This window comes from Loxodonta africana, chromosome 13 (genome assembly GCF_030014295.1).
Source record: "Loxodonta africana isolate mLoxAfr1 chromosome 13, mLoxAfr1.hap2, whole genome shotgun sequence".
In the NCBI taxonomy this organism is placed as follows: Eukaryota; Metazoa; Chordata; class Mammalia; order Proboscidea; family Elephantidae; genus Loxodonta; species Loxodonta africana.
Genome location: NC_087354.1, coordinates 65,783,478 through 65,806,520, shown reverse-complemented (window position 1 = coordinate 65,806,520; position 23,043 = coordinate 65,783,478). Strand labels below are relative to the sequence as shown.

General features: G+C 39.3%; 1 protein-coding gene across 1 annotated transcript in view; it reads right to left on the bottom strand.

Annotated features, from left to right (window-relative positions):
* The window catches only part of HHIP (hedgehog interacting protein), a 111,493-nt gene that overhangs the window by 32,275 nt on the left and 56,175 nt on the right, over positions 1-23,043 (bottom strand). Inside the window, exons 5-7 of the mRNA XM_064267542.1 lie at positions 2,911-3,062; positions 2,324-2,497; positions 1,457-1,600 (exon numbers count right to left, since the gene is read on the bottom strand). Of these exons, the coding sequence (XP_064123612.1) occupies positions 1,457-1,600; positions 2,324-2,497; positions 2,911-3,062 (470 nt within the window). The remainder of the gene's footprint in view (positions 1-1,456; positions 1,601-2,323; positions 2,498-2,910; positions 3,063-23,043) is intronic.

The window sequence follows — 23,043 nt, the reverse complement described above, 5'->3', positions numbered from 1 at the left end:
TTTCAGGAAAGCCCCAGTAGGATTGTGGTGACTCAGGCTGCTTGACTTCAAAGTGCTGCTTTGTGGTGGCATCTGTGAGTTCTGAGCTATAGGAATGGAACGTGACAGTTTTCTCCACATCCTGAACCCACCTTAAGTATTCCCTGTCACAGAGATTTTAAGATCGGCTGAGATGCCAAAGAGGAAATGAACTGTATGCTTTGACTTTGATGGAGGGGAGATGAAGGGCATGAGGGATTATAACTCTAAAAAGTTTGAGAAATACTGACCTTGCACATAGTGAACGCTCAGTAAACATTAAATGGCAATAATAACTTAGCTAGTAAATGAATAAATGTGGGCAGATGCTCCTTAGTATAGATAACAGACCACGGACAGGATGAAGCATTCATCACCAAATTTCTATATTATGCATCATAGCATTTTGTAATGTACCAAAAATTTCTCACTCCATGTACTTCCTAGCTTTCCTTACTTTATGGTTAATTATAGTAAGAGTCGGAAGCACTGGGTTATAGTATAGCAGGCAGTCAACATAAATTCTTTAGTGCTTGTCATTTTTTTTCAAGGAAAAAAAGTATTTAACATTTATCCCAACTCCTTGGCAAATTGATACCGCAACATCATAGAGCTAGGGTGATGAGAAGTGTAACTGACTTAACACCTACCAGGTGTCAGACACTATATTTCCTGCTTAACTTGTATATTTTTATTTAACCATTACAATATCCTTGGAAGGTAGTTATTATTACCCCCATATAAATATAAGGAAATTAAGATTCAGAGGGAGTTAAGGAGACAAATCAAAAGGTTTATTATCTCTCTATATTGTTCAGCCTGAAATCTTATTCATTATACTGGCCTAACAGTGTTAATCTAATAATGTTGTTGTCATTAGCTACCATTGGGCTAGCCCCAACTCAGGGTGACCCTATGCCCAGTGGAACAAAATGCTGTCATTCACATGACCAGTTGGTGATCAGGCCATGGGGATCCATAGGGTTTTCCTTGGCTGATTTTTGGAATTAGATCACCAGTCCTTTCTTCCCAGTCCATCTTAGTTTGGAAGCTTTGCTGAAACCTGTTAAGCATCATAGCAACACGAAAGCCTCCACGGACAGATAAGTGCATTGGCTGGGAATCAAACCTGGGTCTCCTGCATGGAAGGTGAGAATTCTACCACTGAACCACCACTGCCCCCGGCATCTAATAATCACCCAAAATAATTTTAAGGAGAATTTTTCTCCATGAATTTGTCCTTTTGGTTGTCCAATTTGCCTTCTTAATCTGGTTCACGCTTTAATGAAAGGGTGTTAAGTACTCGCTTGGATAATGACCTGGTGTTATGCTAGAAGCACTACATGACCTTGGATCCTCTTCTTGCCTGTCTGATGGCCCAGAGACCCTCTTTCTTTTTCCAGTTCCCGAATCCCCGCCTGACCTTAAAGCTTCTCACCTGCCTGGATCGTGGAGCCCATGGGCAAACACTTCGGGGGGCTGGTTGGTGCTGTTGAAGTGCGGGTTGCTCCTTGGTATGGAATAAGGCACACTGCACATGTCTGTGTCCACATCCAGCCGTAGCACTGAGCCCGTGAAGTCACTGAGAAATTGGAGGACAACGGAAGTGCTTTTATTTCTGTTTTGTATTTCACCCAAACTAAATCTAGTAAGGTCGCTCTGCGGGTGAAAGAACCATTCCCTTACTGGAGACAAAATTATTAAAGCTCTAAATTCTGCATTGTGAGAAATGAAACCTGGGGCAGTGGGTTCCAGACACGTGGCAGCCCGAAGACACTACCCTATAGAGGCTGAGGACGGTGGGATCAGGGGTACATTGCCTCGTGCACCATCCTCTTTATCTCACGTCCCCCAAGAGGATGCTAGTCCATCATGCAAAGTGTTGCCAGGGAGCACGGATGCACCCGGCAGCTGACCTGCAGCCGCTGCACAGAAGCACGAGGCGCTGCCTCTCCGTGCTGAGCGGAAGCGGAGAAGGGCCGCAGCACAGAGCTGCAGAGCAGTGACTCGTTTACGACATCTCTGAACGGTGACTTAAAAAAAAAATTCCATCAGCACCTGACTGAATTTATCTTCATTTGATAAACATAAAATTTATATTTTACAATAAAATTTATAAATTTATGTTTTATAAGTATAAAATCTACATTCTACAGATGGATCTTCATTTTATAACTGAAAACAACGTTATATATTCTATCAACGCGATAAAATTCGGAGACTCTTTCTCACTCCCTGGCTCAGACCCTTTTTTTCATTCAAACCTTTGAACATGGCAAGGAGGCTGGTGGTTGTCATCTTTTACCTTAACCCATCCATTTCTTCCATATCGTCCAGTGTGATCATTCCATCTCCCAGAATGATGTACAAAAAGCCATCGGGGCCAAACAGCAGTTGTCCTCCTAGGTGCTTTCGGTGGAGCTCGGCGACTTCAAGAAACACTCTGGCTGTTCTCAGATCAACCTGATGTGGGTTTTTCCTACATGGTGGGGAGGAAACAATACCACAACTGTTTAAAAATGTAAGGTGCGTCCACCAGGAAGTAAATAACACACAGAGAGGCAAGCAAACACCTGACACATAAAAAACAAAACAAATACTTGAAGTGGAGCAAATAAAAGTTATTGAAAAAAAAAAAGATAATTTTTTAAGTTTTGGAAAAAGCATTTAAGCTGAAACTAAATCGAGAAAAATGCCAAAGCCATCATTTTCCTCTGTTTCCCCTTAAGACGCAGATGAGGCTTTAAGCAAGGTGGGGACTATTGTTTAATTACTGCCACCTCATGGCTAATAATTTCTGACACTAGGTAAAAAAAAAAAAAAAAAAAAAATTGTGATGAGATGATGAGAAAATAAGATTAAAAAAATCATGCCTCTGCATTTTATCGATACCTGGATACTGTGTATTCGACGACCCTAAGAATGTGGTCATGAGGCCCGATGGCCCACCGTTCTTGGTTGGTGGTATAAGACACATACAGCTTTCCATTTTTCTTGTAATTGGGATGGAATGCAAGGCTTAACAGGCCTCTTTCATCTCCTCCCTGCAGTCAAATGAAAAACACAAAGAATTGTGAAGTTAATTATGTTCCTTATTGTGTTTCAGCTGGAACCCCAAAAGAGTCTCTTTTTTTCTTCTGGATAATCTTTCCCCAAACTCTTTGCTTTCCTTCTGCGCCTACTGCACAAAAAAGGATTATAAAACATTTCAGTCTGTGGAACTCTTTAAGGGTTAGAACAAGACAATTGTCTTGCGTGGTTATCTATGCGCAAGACTCTTAACACCACTTTTGTCAAGTGATTTGTGTGTGTAATCTTGGGAGGCTCGGAAGACAAGTTGAAGTGCTGTGGAGAATTCTTTCCTGGGTTACTAGGTTGCTTGTAGTTCATAGAAGACAAATAAAAAGGTTCATAATCAGCAGTCACTTCTAATCCAAGTATCCCAAACCTAAAACACAGTGTGGGCTGCCAACTCCCACTGTCTTGGCAATATGTTTAGAAAACAGTTAAATTGCTTGTGTAATATGTAAACCTTTGTTTTACCCCGGAGGCACCCACATCAGTTGTCACAACGATGGTGGTCTGTTCATCATAGCTAGGTAATAAGCGGCCTTGGCCTATCTACATAGAAATGAGGTATTTTTACATGTAACCCTCCCCGCACCGGGTTTTTCTTAGAGGAATGGAAAAGTCAGAGGAGAGCTAAAAGCCAGGGCTGGCGTGGGGGGTGGAAATACGAGGCAGGAAAGGGGACACTAGGAAATAAAAGAAAAATCCCAAACAACTTTCTTTTGTTATTATATGAATGTCAGGGATTGTATATACTACGCATGCCAAATGCTGTAACAATTAAAACATCATCGTGTTCTTAAATAGAAAGGCATTTTATCTTTATTTTCTGCTAATTCAGCTTGTAGTTTCATGAAATTCAATATGGCCTTAGCATTTGTTTTATTCCACAAGTTGTCTAGGAATTTCTATAACGAAATCAAAGTATCTAAAATGATCTAGATCAGAGACTTAACGTTTCATATTCTAGCAAGCCCGTGAATGCTTTCTGTGTAGTCTGGTGGGCTATCTACAACAGGAGAAGCATGACAGAAATTGAAAGCTGTAACCACGGCTAGTACATCACCTTATAAAGGTTATTTCATTAAACATCACCACATCCCCTGTGGCAAAAAGCCATGAGAAGAGAAGTTATGCCTTCTGACATGTTAGAGGAAAAAGGAAAAATCCATCCTACTGCAACTTCGCAGGCTCCTGCTCAATCCTGGAAGCACTCTCAAGCTGTTGCCCCCAGCACAGCTCGTGCTACTAGAGAGCTGTTTGCAGTGGGTACTCTAAATATCCTATAGATTCGAGAATCTGAAGTTTGAGGCATAAAAGTTCACTTTTAATAAACATTGGTTAGTTTCTTGGATAGAGAAAGCTGTTTTCAGATATATACGACCAGAAGCGGAAACATTCACACTTTAAGAATGCATAAATAATTAAATAGGTTCAAAGATCCCAGAACTACCAAATCATTGTTGTTAGGTGCCCTTGAGATGGTTCTGACTCATAGTGACCCTGCGTACAACAGGGTCCTGCACCATCCGTTAATCAAATCATTAGTCAAATGTAAAACAAACATGAGAACAGTCAACCTCCTCTTTTGCATAAGATAATACTCTTTATTTTAATTTTAATGAAAAAAAAAACTTATTGAAGGGAAAGGCTCTAAAGACTGATACATGAACGAGCCTCCGGTTTTTTTTTTTTGGATGTAATTGTTATGATGATTTAAATATTGACTTGCTGTTTTTCTTCTTGTATCTTCACTAAATAAACACCTCTTGGCTTTCTTTGAGACGTTAGAAGCTGGCATGTGTCACTAAGATTTGACTGTAGAGAGGCCACTGCACATTTAAACTTCCTTGACGAATTGGAAGAGGAGGCCTAGGGGTGGGATTTAGTCTGTGATTAATTCCTTTAAATTCCTTTACTGAACATATTTCCCTCGGAAGCTCTGAGTGCAGGTTAAGTAATGCATGTCCCCTTCACAAATGTTTGTGTTCCACTATAAGAAGCTTTTTTGCAGTTTTTAATCAAATCATTTGAAATACAATTCGAGTTGGATAGAAACATAATTTAAAACTGTGCTGGTTACTTTTCAGGAATTAGGAAGGAAGAATTAGTGCATTGTGGAAAGACAGATGGGAAGGGAGATTTAAACAAAGCCACAAGTGATAGCAGACAATTGCTCCCTTTGGAGATTCACCTATCACATGAGTGAATCTGGGGCAGCATGGGCATTGACTGAAGTGTCATAGATGGAAAATGAATGAGACACTTTTCTTGAATGACAAGGAAATAAAAAAGCAATTAAAATATCAAATTCTGAATTTTTCAGGTTATAGGATTTACATTTGATTAACTGTTGCATATGATTTCATATTATTTTTCTAGTAAATTTCCAGGTGCAAAGCAGTGTTATAGTTGCTTTAGAAACATGACTGATTTCTGTTAAGGTATTTTGGAGAAATATTCACTTGCACAACGATATTGATGAAAAAATGTATTATGTAAGGGCCCTAGAGTATCCCTGGAAACCAGATTTTTACATTATACAGTACATCACGACCTCTAAGTGTTCAGAGATTAGAAAGGAGGGCTATGCTTTTGGTGTGTCAGAAGATTAAACTATCAATAGGCTCACATCTAGCTTGAATTAGCCTTCAGAGACACATTGCCTGTTTGACTGAAGTATGTTACCGGAAAATTATTATCTTACTCTTAAATGCAAATTTATCCCTGATGTCTGGGTTATTTTTCAGTCTATATGGAGAAGTATGTTGATTGGACATTGAAGGGTTAACTTTGGACCACGGTCAGCTGGAAGCCACACCATCAGAAACTCTGTCAAACATTAAGGTCCCCAGGCCCTCTAAGGTCGCTTTAGCTCTAGACTTCACCAGGACTTTGTCCCAGCCTGACAGCCTGAACATTAGGGCCTGGAGCCTGGGGCAGCCACCAGACCAGACCTCCCCAGCTCCAGTTCTCCCCGTCTATTACCTTAGTCACCTTGACGCCATTTCTTTCTTCTCTTTTTTTTATTTTTTAAAATAATTTTTATTGTGCTTTAAGTGAAAGTTTACAAATCAAGTCAGTATCTCACATAAAAACTTATATATACCTTGCTACATACTCCTAATTACTCTCCCCCTAATAAGACAGTCTGCTTTCTCCCTCCACTCTCTCTTTTTGCGTCCATTTTGCCAGCTTCTAACCCCTTCTACCCTCTCATCTCCCCTCCAGGCAGGAGATGCCAACATAGATTCAAGAGTCCACCTGATCCAAGAAGCTCACTCCTCACCAGCATCCCTCTCAACCCATTGTCCAGTCCAATCCATGTCTGAAGAGTTGGCTTCGGGAATGGTTCCTGTCCTGGGCCAACAGAAGGTCTGGGGGCCATGACCACTGGGGTCCTTCCAGTCTCTGCCACACCATTAAGTCTGGTCTTTTTATGAGAATTTGGGGTCTGCATCCCACTGCTCTCCTGCTCCCTCAGGTGTTCTCTGTTGTGTTCCCTGTCAGGACTGGGCACCATCTAGTTCTTCTGGTCTCAGGATGATGTAGCCTCTGTTTCATGTGGCCCTTTCTGTCTCTTGGGCTCGTAATTACCTTGTGTCATTGGTGTTCTTCATTCTCCTTTGATCCAGGTGGGTTGAGACCAATTGACGCATCTTAGATGGCTGCTTGCTAGAGTTTAAGACCCCAGATGCTGCTCTTCAAAGTGGGATGCAGAATGTTTTCTTAACAGATTTTACTGTGTCAATTGACTTAGATGTCCCCTGAAATCATGGTCCCCAAACCCCTGCCCCTGCTACACTGGCCTTCGAAGCATTCAGTTTATTCAGGAAACTTCTTTGCTTTTGGTTTAGTCCAGTTTTGCTGACCTCCCCTGTATTGAGTGTTATCTTTCCCTTCACCTAAAGTAGTTCTTATCTGCGAACTAATTAGTGACTACCCCTTTCCCACCCTCCCTCCTCTCAAAACAAAAGAATGTTTTCTTCTCAGTTTAAACTATTTCTCAAGTTCTTATAATAGTGGTCTTATACAATATTTGTCCTTTTGCTACAATATTTGTCCTTTTGCAACTTTTTTTAATTTCACTCAGCATAATGCCTTCCAGGTTCCTCCATGTTATGAAATGTTTCACAGATTCCTCACTGTTCTTTATCGATGTGTAGTATTCCATTGTGTGAATAGACCATAATTTATTTATCCATTCATCCATTGATGGGCACCTTGGTTGTTTCCATCTTTTTGCTATTGTAAACAGTGCTGCAATAAACATAGGTGTGCACATATCTGTTCTTGTAAAGGCTCTTATTTCTCTAGGATATATTCCGAGGAGTCGGATTCCTGGATCGTATGGTAGTTCTATTTCTAGCTTTTTAAGGAAGTGCCAAATCGATTTCCAAAGTGGTTGTACCATTTGACATTCCCACCAGCAGTGTAGAAGTGTTCCAATCTCTCCACAGCCTCTCCAACATTTACTATTTTGTGTTTTTTGGATTAATGCCAGCCTTTTTGTTGGAGTGAGATGAAATCTCATTGTAGTTTTAATCTGCATTTCTCTAATGGCTAATGATTGTGAACATTTCCTTATATATCCGTTAGCTACCTGAATGTCTTCTTTAGTGAAGTGTCTATTCATATCTTTTGCCCATTTTTAAATAGGGTTATTTGTCTTTTTGTAGTTGAGTTTTTGCAGTACCATGTAGATTTTAGAGATCAGACACTGATCAGAAATGTCATAGCTAAAAACTTTTTCCCAGTCTGTAGGTAGTCTTTTTACTCTTTTGGTGAAGTCTTTGGATGATCATAGGTGTTTGATTTTTAGGAGCTCCCAGTTATCTAGTTTTTCTTCTGCATTCTTAATAATGTTTTGTATACTGTTTGTGCCATGTATTAGGGCTCCTAACGTTGTCCCTATTTTTTCTTCCATGATCTTTATCGTTTTAGATTTTATATTTAGGTCTTTGATCCATTTTGAGCTCATTTCTGTGCTTGGAGTGAGGTGTGGGTCTTGTTTCATTTTTTTGCAGATGGATTCCAGTTATGCCAGCACCATTTGTTAAAAAGACTGTCTTTTCCCCATTTAACTGTTTTGAGGCCTTTGATCTTGATGCCATTTCTGCCTGTCTATGCTCACAGCCTTATGTTGATGTGAGTTACAATCCTAATAGCTCCCTTCTCTTCACTCTGTTTCAAACTCTGATTAATCCAGACTTAGAAATTACAAATGGTACAAATGGTTAACACACTCAGCTACTAACCAAAATGTTGGTGGTTAGAGGTCACCCAGAGGTGCCTCAGAAGAAAGGTATGGTGATCTACTTCTGAAAACCAGCTACTGAAAACCCTGTGGAACATACTTCTACTCTGACACACACAGAGTCACCATGAGTTGCAATCTACTCGACAGCAACTGGCAACAGCAACTAGTAAGAGACTCAGCAGAAAGACTCAACAAAGCCCTGTATCAATGACACTGACTCTTCTCCTCACTTTTTCCTCATCCTCTCCCCTCATTATACGTGCCTTTATCAGAGTATGTGGAATTATAATCATATGCTTCTTGCAGAAATGTAAGATTATTTAACAATTTCTAGTAAGCACTCAGGGAGAATGAGCATCTATGGATTAGATGAGCCATGCTAGCTAGAAAGGGAGAAAAACACATTAATAGAATGGCAAATGGAAAACTCATGGTCCAGGGAGCTACTCATTTCAAATAGACACTGGCTTCTAAGTTACACTTTTGAGTACTGTCAACAAATGTCCAAAATATTCATCCTTACCAATGTGAAAACTAGTGATTTGTACAAAGATTTATAGTATACTTTGTACTTGATTGTTGATAGTGAAAGTTTGATCATATGTATCTCGTGCTTCTGGGAATGCGAAACACTGCTAGAACCAAACTAGACACCAAACGGGCAACAACTGACAAGACATTAGGTTTCCTCTCTTTTGAGGATGCTTTTTTTTTTTTTTAAATTCACTGACTGATGCCCCACCCAAGCCTCCTGGGTTCTCACCAGGCTCCTCCTTTGCTCAGCCCTCCCAACAGTACATCAGCTTCTGGGCAGCCCCCACACCACGCACAAATGACTGCCCAAAAAGGGGTAGTTAAATGATCTGAAAATAATGTTCCTATGAGTCGGAATCGACTCGATGGCAATGGGTTTGGTTTTTGGTATATACTTTAGGACCTTGAGATTAACCCCATGCCTGAGAGTAAATCATAAAAACCTTCCGAGGCACTTTTAACAAGTAGTTAACTGTCTGTTTAATCTCAATCCAACTGTCATTCAGCTATTAGGAGGAATTTCACAACATCCACAGAAAAGAGACGAAACCCCAAAACAAAGACTATTGATAAGTTGTATGTAAGTACCAGGTCAGATCTGAGTGGAAGCTACCTTAGTCCTATAGCTCTAGATATAACCGCTTCCCCCGTGAATAAACAAGTTTTAACCAATTGCTTAAGAATATTCTTCTTTGAAGAATAAGAAGTATCTATCAGGGAAAGAGGAAAACATAAAATATTTGTAACAGAAAGTATTTATTTATTTATTTATTTTCTTTTTGAGAGAAACTGTGGGGCCTGGTTTTTCATTGTGATGTTATTTTAAAGAAAACATTCCTTTCATACTTCTGGCATAGTTAAAGGTTGTTTTTTGCTGTTTTATTTATTTATTTTTAGATCTGCCTTAATCTCTTTCAGGAAATGCCGACTTGCATATTTAAGGAAATAGAACTGGACAGCAATGAACCGTAAGCGCCATTACTCATTTTTGCTTTGTTTTTGAGTGACCCTCGGCAACTGACTGCTTTCAAGTGCTGTAGTCCATAAAATGGCTGTATGGTATTGATGAAACAATGTAACATAAGTTATAAAACGCAATGCTATGTTCAAGATATTACTTATTACTGTCTTGTCAAAAAATGTATTTAACACTCATTCATTAATGTTTATTGAACACCTATTATCTACTCTGAAACATTTCCATGAGTTGGAAATGACTCCATGGAACCTGGTTTGATTTTTCGTTTACTATGTACTAGCCAATGTACTTGGCCCTAGGGATAAGACAGCAAGAACCAATTCCTGCCCTCAAGGAGCTTACATATGGAAGTGGATGACAAAGTATAGTTTTCAGACATTCCATTTCCACCACCCTTCTTTATGATGCTTATTACTACTATTTTAGGAGTTAGAACACTACACTATTAGAAATGTACATGGCCTGAAGAACAGAGATCAAAGAATAAACATTCTAGGTAATTTCTGACACATAGTTAATTAAGATATTAGCACCTGAGGTATTTTTACTTTAAAATTTGATAAGAAAAAGAAAAAAACCTGGTCACATGAAAGCTAAATCACACAAAGGCTTAGGCAGAACGTCTGTAAACACTAAGGCCGTCTTCTAATTTATTTTATGCAAGGGACCCAGGTGCACTAGTAGGAAGAAGACCGCTAGTTTAACTGCTGGTTTTAGTACTGAACGAGCTTCTCAGAATTAACCCAAGAACAGAGTCGTGGTATTTTGAATTCTCCATAAAATACGTATTTGTATTACCAGGCACGTCTTCACATTTCCTTTATTGTCAGTCACACGTCTATGTGATGGCGATGGCACACCATCAGCAGAGGAACCAGAGGCATTTGAGATTAACGTGGGCCACTCCTTGTACAAACCTTTTACTTATTCTGAGACTGGAACTTTTTGCTTTTCAGAAATGAGAAATTGGTCTCTTTGAGGTATCATTAGTTTAAATTCAATACCAGATTGTATTAGTTTTCTTTCTCTCCCGTAACCAATTACCACAAACTTAGTTGCTTGAAACAACACAAATTTATTATCTTATAGACTGTAAGTTAGAAGTACAACACAGGGATTTCACTGGACTAAGATGAAGATGTCAGCAGGGCTGCGCTCCTTTCTGCAGGCCCTAGGGGAGTGTCAAGGATTGAATTATGTTCCCCCCAAAATGTGTGGATCAGTTTGGCTGGGCCATGATTCCTGGTATTGTGTGATTTTCCTGTAGGTTGTAAATCCCGCCTCTATGATGTTAATGAGGTAGGATGGGCAACAGTTGTGTTGGTGAGGCAGGACTCAGCCTACAGGATTGGATTGTGTCTTGAGGTAATCTCTTGAGATATAAAAGAAAGAAGCGAGCAGAGACATGGAGGACCTCATACCACCAAGAAAACAGCAACAGGAGCAGGGTGTGTCCTTTGGACCCGGAGTCCCTGTGCCTGAGAAGCTCCTCAATCATGGGAAGATTGAGGACAAGGACCTTCCTCCAGGGCTGGCAGAGAGAGAAAGCCTTCCCCTGGAGCTGACGCCTTGAATTTGGACTTTTAGCCTACTTTACTGTGAGGAAATAAATTTCTCTTTGTTAAAGCCATCCACTTGTGGTATTTCTGTTATAGCAGCACTAGATGACTAAACCAGGGAGACTTTCTTTCCTTTTCCACCTTCTAGAAACTGCCTGCATACTTTGGCTCATGGTCCCCTTCCTCCATCTTCAAAGCCAGCAAGGGTGGGTCAAGTCCTTGTCACACTGCATCACTATCACCTTCTCTGCCTCCTTCTCATACTTTTAAAGACCCTTGTAATTATATTAAGCCCACCTATATAATCCAGGATAATCTCCCTACATGCTGTTTAGCAATCTTAATTCCATCTGCAGTTTAAATCCCCTTTGCCATCTATGGTAACATCTTCACAGATTTCAGAGATTATGACAAGGACATCTTGGGGGGGCATTTTTTTTTTACCTACCACATGGATATTTTAATGTTTTTAAAAAGAAGGATCCTAAGCAATTAAGACTCGATGGTTATAATTCTAATGTCAGCACCCTGAAAGAGGAGACTAGTGAAATTTGTCTACAAGAAGTTCACATGGAGATACCTAAGGAAAGTTCTAACATAGCCAGCATTTTCTTTTTCCTGCTGGTACTGACTGTTCAGCGGTCATTAGAATGGCGTGAAAGAAGCAACTTTCAGAATTGAGGAGGAGGCCGTTTGATAAAATCCAGGAATGTGACACTTTCTTATATGAACTCAGTCAAGAGCAAAGCTCATGTGTTAAGCACATGGGTATTCAAGATACAGAGGAGGTAAGATTCAATGTGGGCAAACCATTTCTACCAACTGGTAGAGAGTCTGCATTTTAAGTTCACTAAACCTGTATTATTTTGCTTTGCTCCTGACTTTTGAATTGTAGGGTATTGATTTCTGCACGACTTCTGAAAATGATGAGAAACATTGGTTGTCACTAATTCTAAAAGTCTAATTTGGTCTCAGAAGAGAAGTCAATCCCCTGAGAGTCCTGAGTTATCTTATAAGAGTGGCTATATGTTTTGGTTCCCTGGCACATCCACCTTTACAGGGAGAAAGAAATCATGATCATTCGCACTGAAGAAGTTCAAGAAATACTTGGAATAACTTGGTAGCCTTCTTTCCATAAAATTCTTATTTTAGAACTTAACATTTTTTTTTTTTTTCTAAACTTAAATTTGGGAAAGACTTCAAACACCTTGTGTCATTCATTCTTTTGGCTTTTTTTACATTCACTGTTCTCAGAGTATAAAACCAACCATTATTAGCTCCTTATTAATGGAGTCCCTAGGTGGTACATACAGTGGTGGCTGCTAACTGAAAGGCTGGAGGTTCGAATCCATCCAGAAGTGTCCCTGCAGAAAGGCCTGGCAATCTACCTTCAAAAAATTAGCCATTAAAAATCCATTGAGACTTCTAGTACTCATTCTTCCCTTTAAAAAAAAAAAAAATTCCTCTACCTCTCCAGATTTGATTGTTGTGTTGGATAAATCTTTAACTTATTCCAAATTTTCTCTTAGTTTTCCTGTAACTGAATGCTAAGGCTTAGCTTGTCTCTTCAAGGCCTACCAAATTTTTACACAAATAACGCGTGACTTCTGCTCTGTTTGCCAGCTGTACCCTCCCCCTGCGGAGTGTTTTCATAAGCCTACTATGCCACTTTTTTTTACAGCAACATGTGGAAGAGGACTGGCATGGTGGCACTTGTGAGGGGGTCTCGCAAGGAGAGGGCATGGCAGGAAAACAAACACAGAAGATGTGCGTTATTTGCGTAAAAATACAGTAATTTCTGATATTTTTTTACCATTGTCCCAGATCTCCTCGAAGTATATATAATTTTCAAAAGCTGAGAGGACACAAGCTCGCCTCCGTCACACTCCCCTGACAGAGAAATCTGCCCTGCTTGAAACGAAGTTGGGGAGCTGCTACAAGATAGCCAGGAATTCAGAATTTTCAGGAAGTATCACATGGGCTATAGAATTTCTGGGATGTAACATTTGGTCCATGTCAAATCTGTGTCTAGGGTCATATATTTTATGTTTTGAAGGCAGAAAATGCAAAGACTGACTAGGAAAGTACAAATGGGAGGAAAACAAGATATTCTAGATGGAGGCAAGCTACCTGAAAGTCACACTAGTTCTCCTCACAATTCTCTTCTCCACTCTCTGCAAACATAAATGAAATAAATCAGTCAAACTAGGTTTAAGTTGAGGCCTACTTACAGGGAAGATATTTGAAGTGTTTATTTTCTAGAATTCCCAGTTTCATGGCTCCTTCTTATCCCACTAATTAATGTTGTTTTGACATCTCACGCCTGTATATATACATTTGTTGTTGTCGTTAAGTGTTGTTGAGAGTGAAACACTGCCTGGTCCTACACCATCCTCACGATAATTGCTGTTTGAGTGCATTGTTGCAGCCACTGTGCCAATCCATCTTGTTGAGGGTCTTCCTCTTTTGTGCTGATCCTCTACTTTACCAAGCATGATGTCCTTCTCCAGGGACTGGTCCCTCCTGATAACATGTCCAAAGTATGTGAGGCTAAGCCTTGCCATCCTCGCTTCTAAGGAGCATTCCGGCTGTACTTCTCCCAAGACAGATTTGTTAGTTCTTTTGGCAGTCCATTCAATATTCTTTACCAACACCATAATTCACAGGCATCAATTCTTCTTTGGTCTTCCTTATTCATAGTCTAGCTTTCCCATGCATATGAGGCGATTGAAAATACCACAGCTTGGGTCAGGTGCACCTTAGTCCTCAAAGTGACATCTTCGCTTTTTAACACTTTAAAGAGGTATTTTGAAGCAGATTTTTTAAAATAGAATTTTTTTGTGCTTTAGGTGAAAGTTTACAGTGCAAGTTAGTTTCTCATTCAAAAATTTATACACAGTTGTTTGCAGTCCCCACAATGTTGCAGAACTTTCCCCCTTTGCCTTTCCACCCTGGGTTCCCCATGTCCATTCATCAGTTTACTTTTCCCTTCTTGCCTTCTCATCTTGGGAAGGAGGTGTCCATTTGGTCTCCTATATTTAATTGAACTAAGAAGCGTGTTCCTCATGTGTGTTACTGTTTGTTTTATACCATGCCTGTCTAATCTTTGTCAGGAAAACCTAGTGGCCTAGTGGCTAAGAGCTATAGCTGCTAGCCAAAAGGTCGGAAGTTCAATTCCACCAGGTGCTCCTTGGAAACTCTACGGGGCAGCTCTAATCTGTCCTATAGGGTTGCTGTGAATCAGAATCAACTACAGCAATGGGTTTGGTTTTCTTTTTGTTTTAATCTTTGTCTGAAAAGTGAACTTTGGGAGTGGCTTCAGCTCTGAGTAAGTGGGGTGTCTGGGGGCCATAGTCTTGTAGGTTCTTCCAGTCTCTGTCAAACCAGTAAAACTGGTCTTTTTTTGTGAGTTAGAATTTCGTTCCACATTTTTCTTCCGCCCTGCCCAGGATTCTCTATTGTGACCCCTGTCAGAGCAGTTGGTGCTGGTAGCCAGGCACCATTTAGTTCTTCTGGGCTCACGCTGGTGGAGGCTGTAGTTCATATGTTCCTTTAGTCCTTTGGGCTAATATTCTCCTTGTATCTTTGGTTTTCTTCATTCTTCTTTGCTCCAAGTGGTACGGGACCAATAGATATATCTTAGATGGCTACTTGTAAACTTTTAAGACTCCAGATGCTACTCACCAAAGTAGGATGTAGAACATTTTCTTTATGAATTATGTTATACCAATTTACCTAGATGTCCCCTGAGACTATGGTCACAAGACCTCAGCCCCAGCAACTCGGTCCCTCAAGGTGTTTGGATGTATCCATGAAGCTTCTATGACTGCCTTGGTCAAGTTGTTCCCCTTTATCCTGTGCTGTCCTTCCCTTCACCAAAGTTAACACTTGTCTAATACCTAGTTAGTTATTTCCCCTCCTCACCCCTCCCTTCCCTGGTAACCTTCAAAGATTTTTTTGTTCTGTGTGTAAACGTTTTCATGGATTTTTATAATAGTCGTCTCCTAGAGTATTTGTCCTTTTGTGAGTTACTTATTTAGTTATGAGATGTTTCACAGATTCATCATTGTTCTTTATCTTTGCATAGTATTCTGTTGTGTTTATGTACCATAATTTGTTTATCCATTCATTTGTGGGTGGGCACTTAGGTTGTTTCCATCTTTTGATATTGGGAATAATGCTGTAATGAACATGGGTGTCCATATGTCTATTCGTGTGGTGACTCTTATTTCTCTAGGATATATTCCTAGGAGTGGGACTGCTGGATCACATGGTACTTCTATTTCTAGCTTTTAAGGAAGTGCCATATCATTTTCCAGAATGGCTATACCATTTTACATCCCTACCAGCAGTGCATAAGAGCTCCAATCTCCCTGCAGTCTCTCCAACATTTACTGTTTTCTACTTTTTGATTACTGCCAGTATTATCTGGGTAAGATGGTATCTCATTGTAGTTATGTTTTGCATTTCTCTAATGGCTAACGATTGTGAGCATTTCTTCATGTGTCTGCTAGCTGCCTGAATGCCTTCTTTGGTGAAGTGTCTGTTCATATCCTTTGACCATTTTTTAACTGGATTATTTGTGTTTTTGTTACGGAGGTGTTGAAGTATTTTGTAGGTTTTAGGGATTAGATTCTTCTCGGATATGTCATAGCCCAATTTTTTTTCCCAGTCCTTAGGTTCTCTTTTTACTCTTTTGGTGAAGTCTTCTGATGAGCATAAGTGTTTAATTTTCAGGAGCCAACAATTATCAAGTTTATCTTCTGGTGTTTGTGCATTGTTAGTTACGGTTTGTATTGTATTTATGCCAGGTATTACAGCCCCTAATGTTGTCCCTGTTTCTTCTTTCATGATCTTTATTGTGTTAGGTTTTATCCTTAGGTCTTTGATCAATTTTGACTTACTTTTATTATGTATGCTGTGAGGTATGAATACTGTTAAATTTTTTTTTTTTTACAGATGGACATCCAGTTATGCCAGCACCATTTGTTAAAGAGATTGTCTTTTCCCCATTTAATGTACTTTAGCCTTTTGTCAAATATCTGCTGCCTGTAAATGGGATGGATTTACTTCTGGGTTCTCAATTCTATTCCATTGGTCTATATGTCTGTTGGTGTACCAGCACAAGGCTGTTTTGACTACCATGGCTGTAGAGTAGGTTCTAAGATCAGGTACTGTGAGGTCTCCCATTTTCTTCTTCTTCTTCAGTAATGCTTTACTTACCCAGGCCTCTTTCTTTTCTATATAAAGTTGGTGAAGAGTTTCTTCATCTTAAAGAATGCTGTTAGAATTTGGATTGGAGTTGAATTGTATTTGTAGATTGCTTTGGATAGTACTGACATTTCACAATGTTTAGTGTTCCTATCCATGAGCATGGTATTTTTTCCACTTATGTATGTTTCTTTGGGTTTCTTGCAGCATTGTTTTGTAGTTTTCTTTGTATCAGTCCTTTACAGCCCTGGTTAGATTTATTCCTAAGTATTTTCTTATCTTCTGAGGGACTATTGTAAATGGTACTGATTTTCTGATTTCCTTTTCGAAGTTCTCTTTGTTGGTGTAGAGGACTCCAATGATTTTTTAATGTTATTCTCGTATCCTACCACTTTGTTGAAAACTTCTATTAGTTCCAGTAGCTTTCTTGTGGATAATTTGGCATTTTCTATGTGTAGGATCATATCATCTGCCAATAGGGATAATTTTACCTCTTCCTTTTGAAGCAGATTTGCCCAATGCATTGTTTGATTTCTTGACTGTTGCTTCCATGGGCATTGATTGTGGATCCAAGTAAAATGAAATCCTGACAACTTCAATATTTTCTCCATTTATCATGATGTTGCTTATTGGTCCAGCTGTGAGAATTTTTTTTTCTTGATGTTGAGGTGTAATCCATACTGAAGGCTATGGTCTTTGGTCTTCCTCAGTAACTGCTTCAAGTCCTCTTCATTTTCAGCAAGGAAGGTTGTGTCATCTGCATATCACATGTTGTTTTTATGAGGCTTCCTCAAATTCTGAAGCCTGTTCTTCTTCACATAGTCCAACTTCTCAGATTGTTTGCTCAGCATACAGATTGAATTAACATGATGAAAGGATACAAACCTGATGTATACCTTTCCTGATTTTAAACTATGCAGTATCCCCTTGGAAACCCTGGTGGCGTAGTGGTTAAGTGGTACGGCTGCTAACCAAAAGGTCAGCAGTTCGAATCCACCAGGTGCTCCTTGGAAACTCTATGGAGCAGTTCTACTCTGTCCTATAGGGTTGCTATGAGTCGGAATCGACTCAACGGCAGTGGGTTTGGGTGGGGTTAGTATCCCCTTGTTCTGTTTGAGTGGCTGCTTCTTGGTCTATGTACAAGTTCCGCATGAGCACAATTAAGTGTTCCGGAATTCCCATTCTTTGCAATGTTATCCATAATTTGTTATGATCCACACAGTCGAGTGCTTTTGCATAGTCAATAAAACACAGGTAAACATCTTCTTGGTATTCTCTGCTTTCAGCCAAGATCCATCTGACATCAGCAACGATATCCTTGGCTCTACTTCCTCTTCTGAATCTTACTTGAATTTCTGGCAGTTTCCTGTTGATATACTGCTGCAACTATTTTTGAACTGTCTTCAGCAAAATTTTACTTGTGTGCGATATTAATGATATCATTTGATAATTTCCACATTCTGTTGTTTGTATACACGCACACACATTCAGTTATATACTTAAACTATTATGGTTATGATGGTTTACTGTACATATACACAGGATTTATTTTATATAAACTATATTTATCACATATAATTATGTTTAGTATATTCATATTTCTATTTTCTCCCTAGGCTTTTACTTATTTGAATTCTGATATTTCATGCTTTATGGCATTACAGTGGCGGATTAACTTGTACCTTTTACGTCCTTCAGGTTGTGGTTAGCTGCTATAAAACTTGTAATATATGCTCCCCAATATATATACATATTTGGAATGGCTTGAACATTAGGGACTATCTGGTTCACTGTGTGTCAAATATTTTAATATCTCTGGTCTTGTAGTTCAGTTTTCCAAAATGCCTTCTTTAAAAGATAAAACGTTTCAATATAATCAAACTGGGTGAAAGATCTGTTTGAAATAATAAATTAACCAACTGATAAAACCACACACAAAGTATAAACACCTCTCCAAAAAAAAAAAAAAAAACAAAAAACCTTGCACTAAACACTTTTTTGAAGAAGAAAAATTCACGGAAATGTTGACAACATTTGGAGAAAACAAAGCTCTTATTCCGTGTAGTTAGGCTAACAGAATATAAATTAATACTAAAAATTATTAAAATATTCAGAGATATCAAAAACAAATCAAAACGGCAATTAAAAAAAGCTTTGCAACTTCACTAAACTCTTCTATTATTAACACTTTTTGGACCTTAAAAAAAACAAAAAAACCGTTGCCGTGGAGTCGATTCCAACTCATAGGGACTCTACAGGACAGAGTAGAACTGGCCCAGAGGGTTTCCAAGGACCGACTGGTGGGTTCAAACTGCCAATCTTTTATTTAGCAGCCGAACTTTTAACTACTGCACCACCAGGGCTTCTTTTGGACCTTAGGTTTTAAAAAGTACACATTTCTGAACTGAACTATAAAATGTAAAATTGGACAGCTACCCTGTTAGACACAACACAATGTCAGATATGTAAATTAGGAACTGGGACAATTCTCCACTTGACTGTAAGCTTCTTGAAGGCAGGGACCTCATCTTGGTATTTCTAGTGTCTTACACAGGACCAGGCAGTGTTCATTCTGTTCAACATAGAGTCGCTATGAGTCGGAACCGACTTGACGGCACCTAGCCACAGCACAGTACCTCATTCACGGTGGGAGCCTTGTCGTACAAGGCTACATGTATTGAGCTTTTGCTATGTGCGAGCACTGCTAAATACTTTGGAAATATTATTTTGTTTAATCTTTCTATCAACTCCAGAGGTTGACACTGTTTTATTAATATCCTTATTTTCTGAATGAGAAAATGGATGTATAAATGAAGACATGATAAATGTACTCTATACCCTCATCAGTACCCGTTACGCATAATCTGAGGCCATTTTGAAATAGTCTTACTTAGGTTTCAGTGTTCCGCAGAATACAACGAAGTTTGACCAGGGATAGGAATGGGAGGAAGGGGGATTGTAAAAAAAAAACCAAATCTGTTTCCATTGAGTCTGATGCTGATTCATAGCGACTCTATAGGACAGAGTAGAAATGCCTCATAGAGTTTCCAAAGAGCAGCTGGTGGATTCAAACTGTTGAACTTTTGGTTAGGAGCCAAGCTCTTAACCACCGCACTGCCAGCGCTCCTACCAGATAGTAGACAGGTGTTATTTCTGTTGATGGGAAAGGCCATATACAATATGGGGAAAGTCAGCACAAAGTGACCAAGGGAAATGAAGACACTGCGAGGTACGCAAGAATAATGAAAACTCCGGTAAGTACTATAACATATACAATCTTGCAACAACAGTAACAACAAGCAAAAAATATGTGAGTGGCTACATAGGTAGATACCAAAACCAAACCAAACCCAGTGCTGTCGAGTTGATTCTGACTCCTAGTGACCCTATAGGACAGAGTAGAGCTGCCCCATAGAGTTTCCAAGGAGCGTCTGGTGGATTCAAACTGCTGTCCCTTTGGTTAGCAGCCATAGCATTTAACCACTATGCCACCAGCGTTTACATAGGTAGATACATATGCTATATGGGTATGGGGAGGCATATGGGAGTTCACGCACATGCATATAGAGGTATATTTGTGGGCATATGTATATACACATTTGTATGTGCTGCATATATATTCATAGATAAAATAAAGCACTTACAGGGCACTTCCTAGACCTATCCAAACACCTTGGAGGATTGATTTACTTCGTTTGAAGCCTCAAGATCATAGTCTTATGAGACAACTAGATCAATTGGCATTATTTAGTTCGTAAAGATAATGTTCTACATCTTAGTTTGAAGGAATCTTAAAAGCTTACAAGAGGCCATCTAAGACACAACTATTGGTGTCTTCCCATCTGGAGCAAAAGAGAATGAAGAAAACCAAAGACTGAAGGAAAAAATTAGTCTACAAGACTAATGGCCCATGCAATCCATGGCTTCTTCTAGCCTGAGACTAGAAGAATTTGGTGATGCCTGGCTACCACCACCAACTGCTCTGACCGGGGACACAATAGAAGGTTTCAGATAGAATGGGAGAAAAATGTAGAACAAAACTCAAATTCGTAAATGAGATCAGACTTGTTGGACTGATAGAAACTAGAGGAACCCCCCAAGACTCTCACCCTAAGACACCCTTTTAGCCTGGAACTGAACCCACTCCCAGAGGTTACCTTTCAGCCAAATAATAGATTGGCCTATAAAATAAACAATAACACCTGTAAGGAATGTGCTCCTTTAAACAATCAACTGTATGAGACCAAATGGTCAACATTTACCCAAAAGCACAGATGAGAAGGCAAGGAGGGGCAGGGAAACTGGGTGGATGGAAACGGGGCATGTGGGACAGAAATGTTAAGAGTGCTGACACATTACAGGATTGTAACCAATGTCACAGAACAATTTGTGTGTGAATTTTTGAATGAGACTCTAATTTGCTGTGTCAACTGTCACCTAAAACACAATAAAATATTCCAAAGAAGAAAATACTTGTTATGCCTCTGATATCCAAATGGAACAACTTTTTTGACATATTTTATATTATACTAATTCTTAATAAACAATTTATATATGTATATATTTATGAGTAAATGCATCTTTAGTATTTAGTTATGTAACAAATAAGTACAGTTTTATAGTTCTAATGTTTTCTAGAATCAAGAAAGGATGATGTTATTCTATTAAGATGGAGTAAGTGTAGGTACTATATCTGAAAAATATGAATGAAGTCCACGTAAAAGACAGGAAAAGAATTATAAAAAACAGAATAGGCTTTATGAAGAAAGACTAAAGGGCCTGCATTTCTTAAGTTCAAAAAAGAAAAAAAAAAATCTGGGGAGTACACATAACCTTCTTTAAGTACACAAGGATTCATTTTAAGGAGGATAGTGTCCAGCTATGCACCCTGTCCACGGATGCTTAACCAGTAGGTCAATTTTCCAAGGAAAGGGAAGTTCCGTTCCCTAGAATTCTCAATATAATGGAAATTTTTCTTTCAATATCTAGGGATAATATAATTTTGGACTAACAGGTAGAATTTGGGGAACTTCTGATATTCAAAGGACATGAGATTTAGTTCTGAGTTAACTCAGGGAGGAACCAAAGGGTCAAAGACTCGAATTCCCTAATACGTTTATAATTCACCACATGTAGCAATTTGGACAAAACCAATGACAAATTAATGCTTCCTGTTCTAATTTGCAAAATTGCCATGTAGAGACGAGCTTCTGATTCTAAATCATAGGGCAAATAAAGTGTTTATAACTGTTCCGCTTTCCTGACAGCCACCATCCACTCTGTTCAACACCTGTAACATCAAAAAACTTTATCTTCGCTCACTGTACAGCTCTTGCTTCCAAATTCTAGCACTCTATGAAACCCTGGTGGCGTAGTGGTTAAGTACTACAGCTCCTAACCAAGAGGTGGGCAGTTCAAATCCGCCAGGTGCTCCTTGGAAACTCTATGGGGCAGTTCTACTCTGTCCTACAGGGTCGCTATGAATCGACTCGACAGCAGTGGGTTTTGGTTTACTCAATCATGGTGGCGGGGAGGGGAGGCAACTAGGGGAAGCCAGTTGCTTCCCTTTCATTGTACACCAAATTCCAGTTCATTCATAGCACAGTGTTTAAGAGTATGGGCTCAGGGGTTTTGACTGTCTGGGTTTGAAACCTGGTTTCCCCAGTTACTAGCTGTTTGACTTCGGGCAAGTTACTTAACTTTTCTGTGTCTCAGTTTCATCACCTGAAAAACAGAGGCATTTACAGTCTCATAGGTTGTTGAGAGATAGAAGTGAGAAAGTCCGTGGAAAGAACATAGAACGGGGTCTGACACACTGTTGGTGCTCAAAAAAAGTTAACTTTTGTTACTATATGCTGTGGCCTGGGCTAAAAAACCAAAAAACCAAACCCTCTGCCATCGAGCCGATTCCGACTCATAGTGACCTAGTATAATCTAACTGGGGAAAGAGGCTTTAAACAAGCCAACTTACAAATAAGTACGTAATTAAATTTTGGAGAGGGTTGTAAAAGAGTAAGGTGTTATGGGAAGGAATATTAGGGGAATCTATGGGTTAATTTAGACTAGAGGGTCAGAGAAGGCCTCTCTGAGGACATACATTCACACTAAGACTTCAAGGATATGAAGGAGCCAGAATGGAGGAAAGAAAGTTCCAGGGAAAGATAGAACAGCATTTCCCAGAGAGACACCTTATGGATATTGAGTGTGATTCTTTGGGAAAAAAGGAATGTAAAGGAATAGTACAGATATACATACATGTTCCTATCCTTGCTCTCCATGGAGAATTTTAGTTATCTGAGGGCACATGTTAATACAGTGGACAGAATGTGGCTTCTATACTATGAGAGCTAGGCCTGAGTCCTTGTTTTATATTTGACTTTGGAGAAATAATTTAGCATCCCTGATCTTCAAGT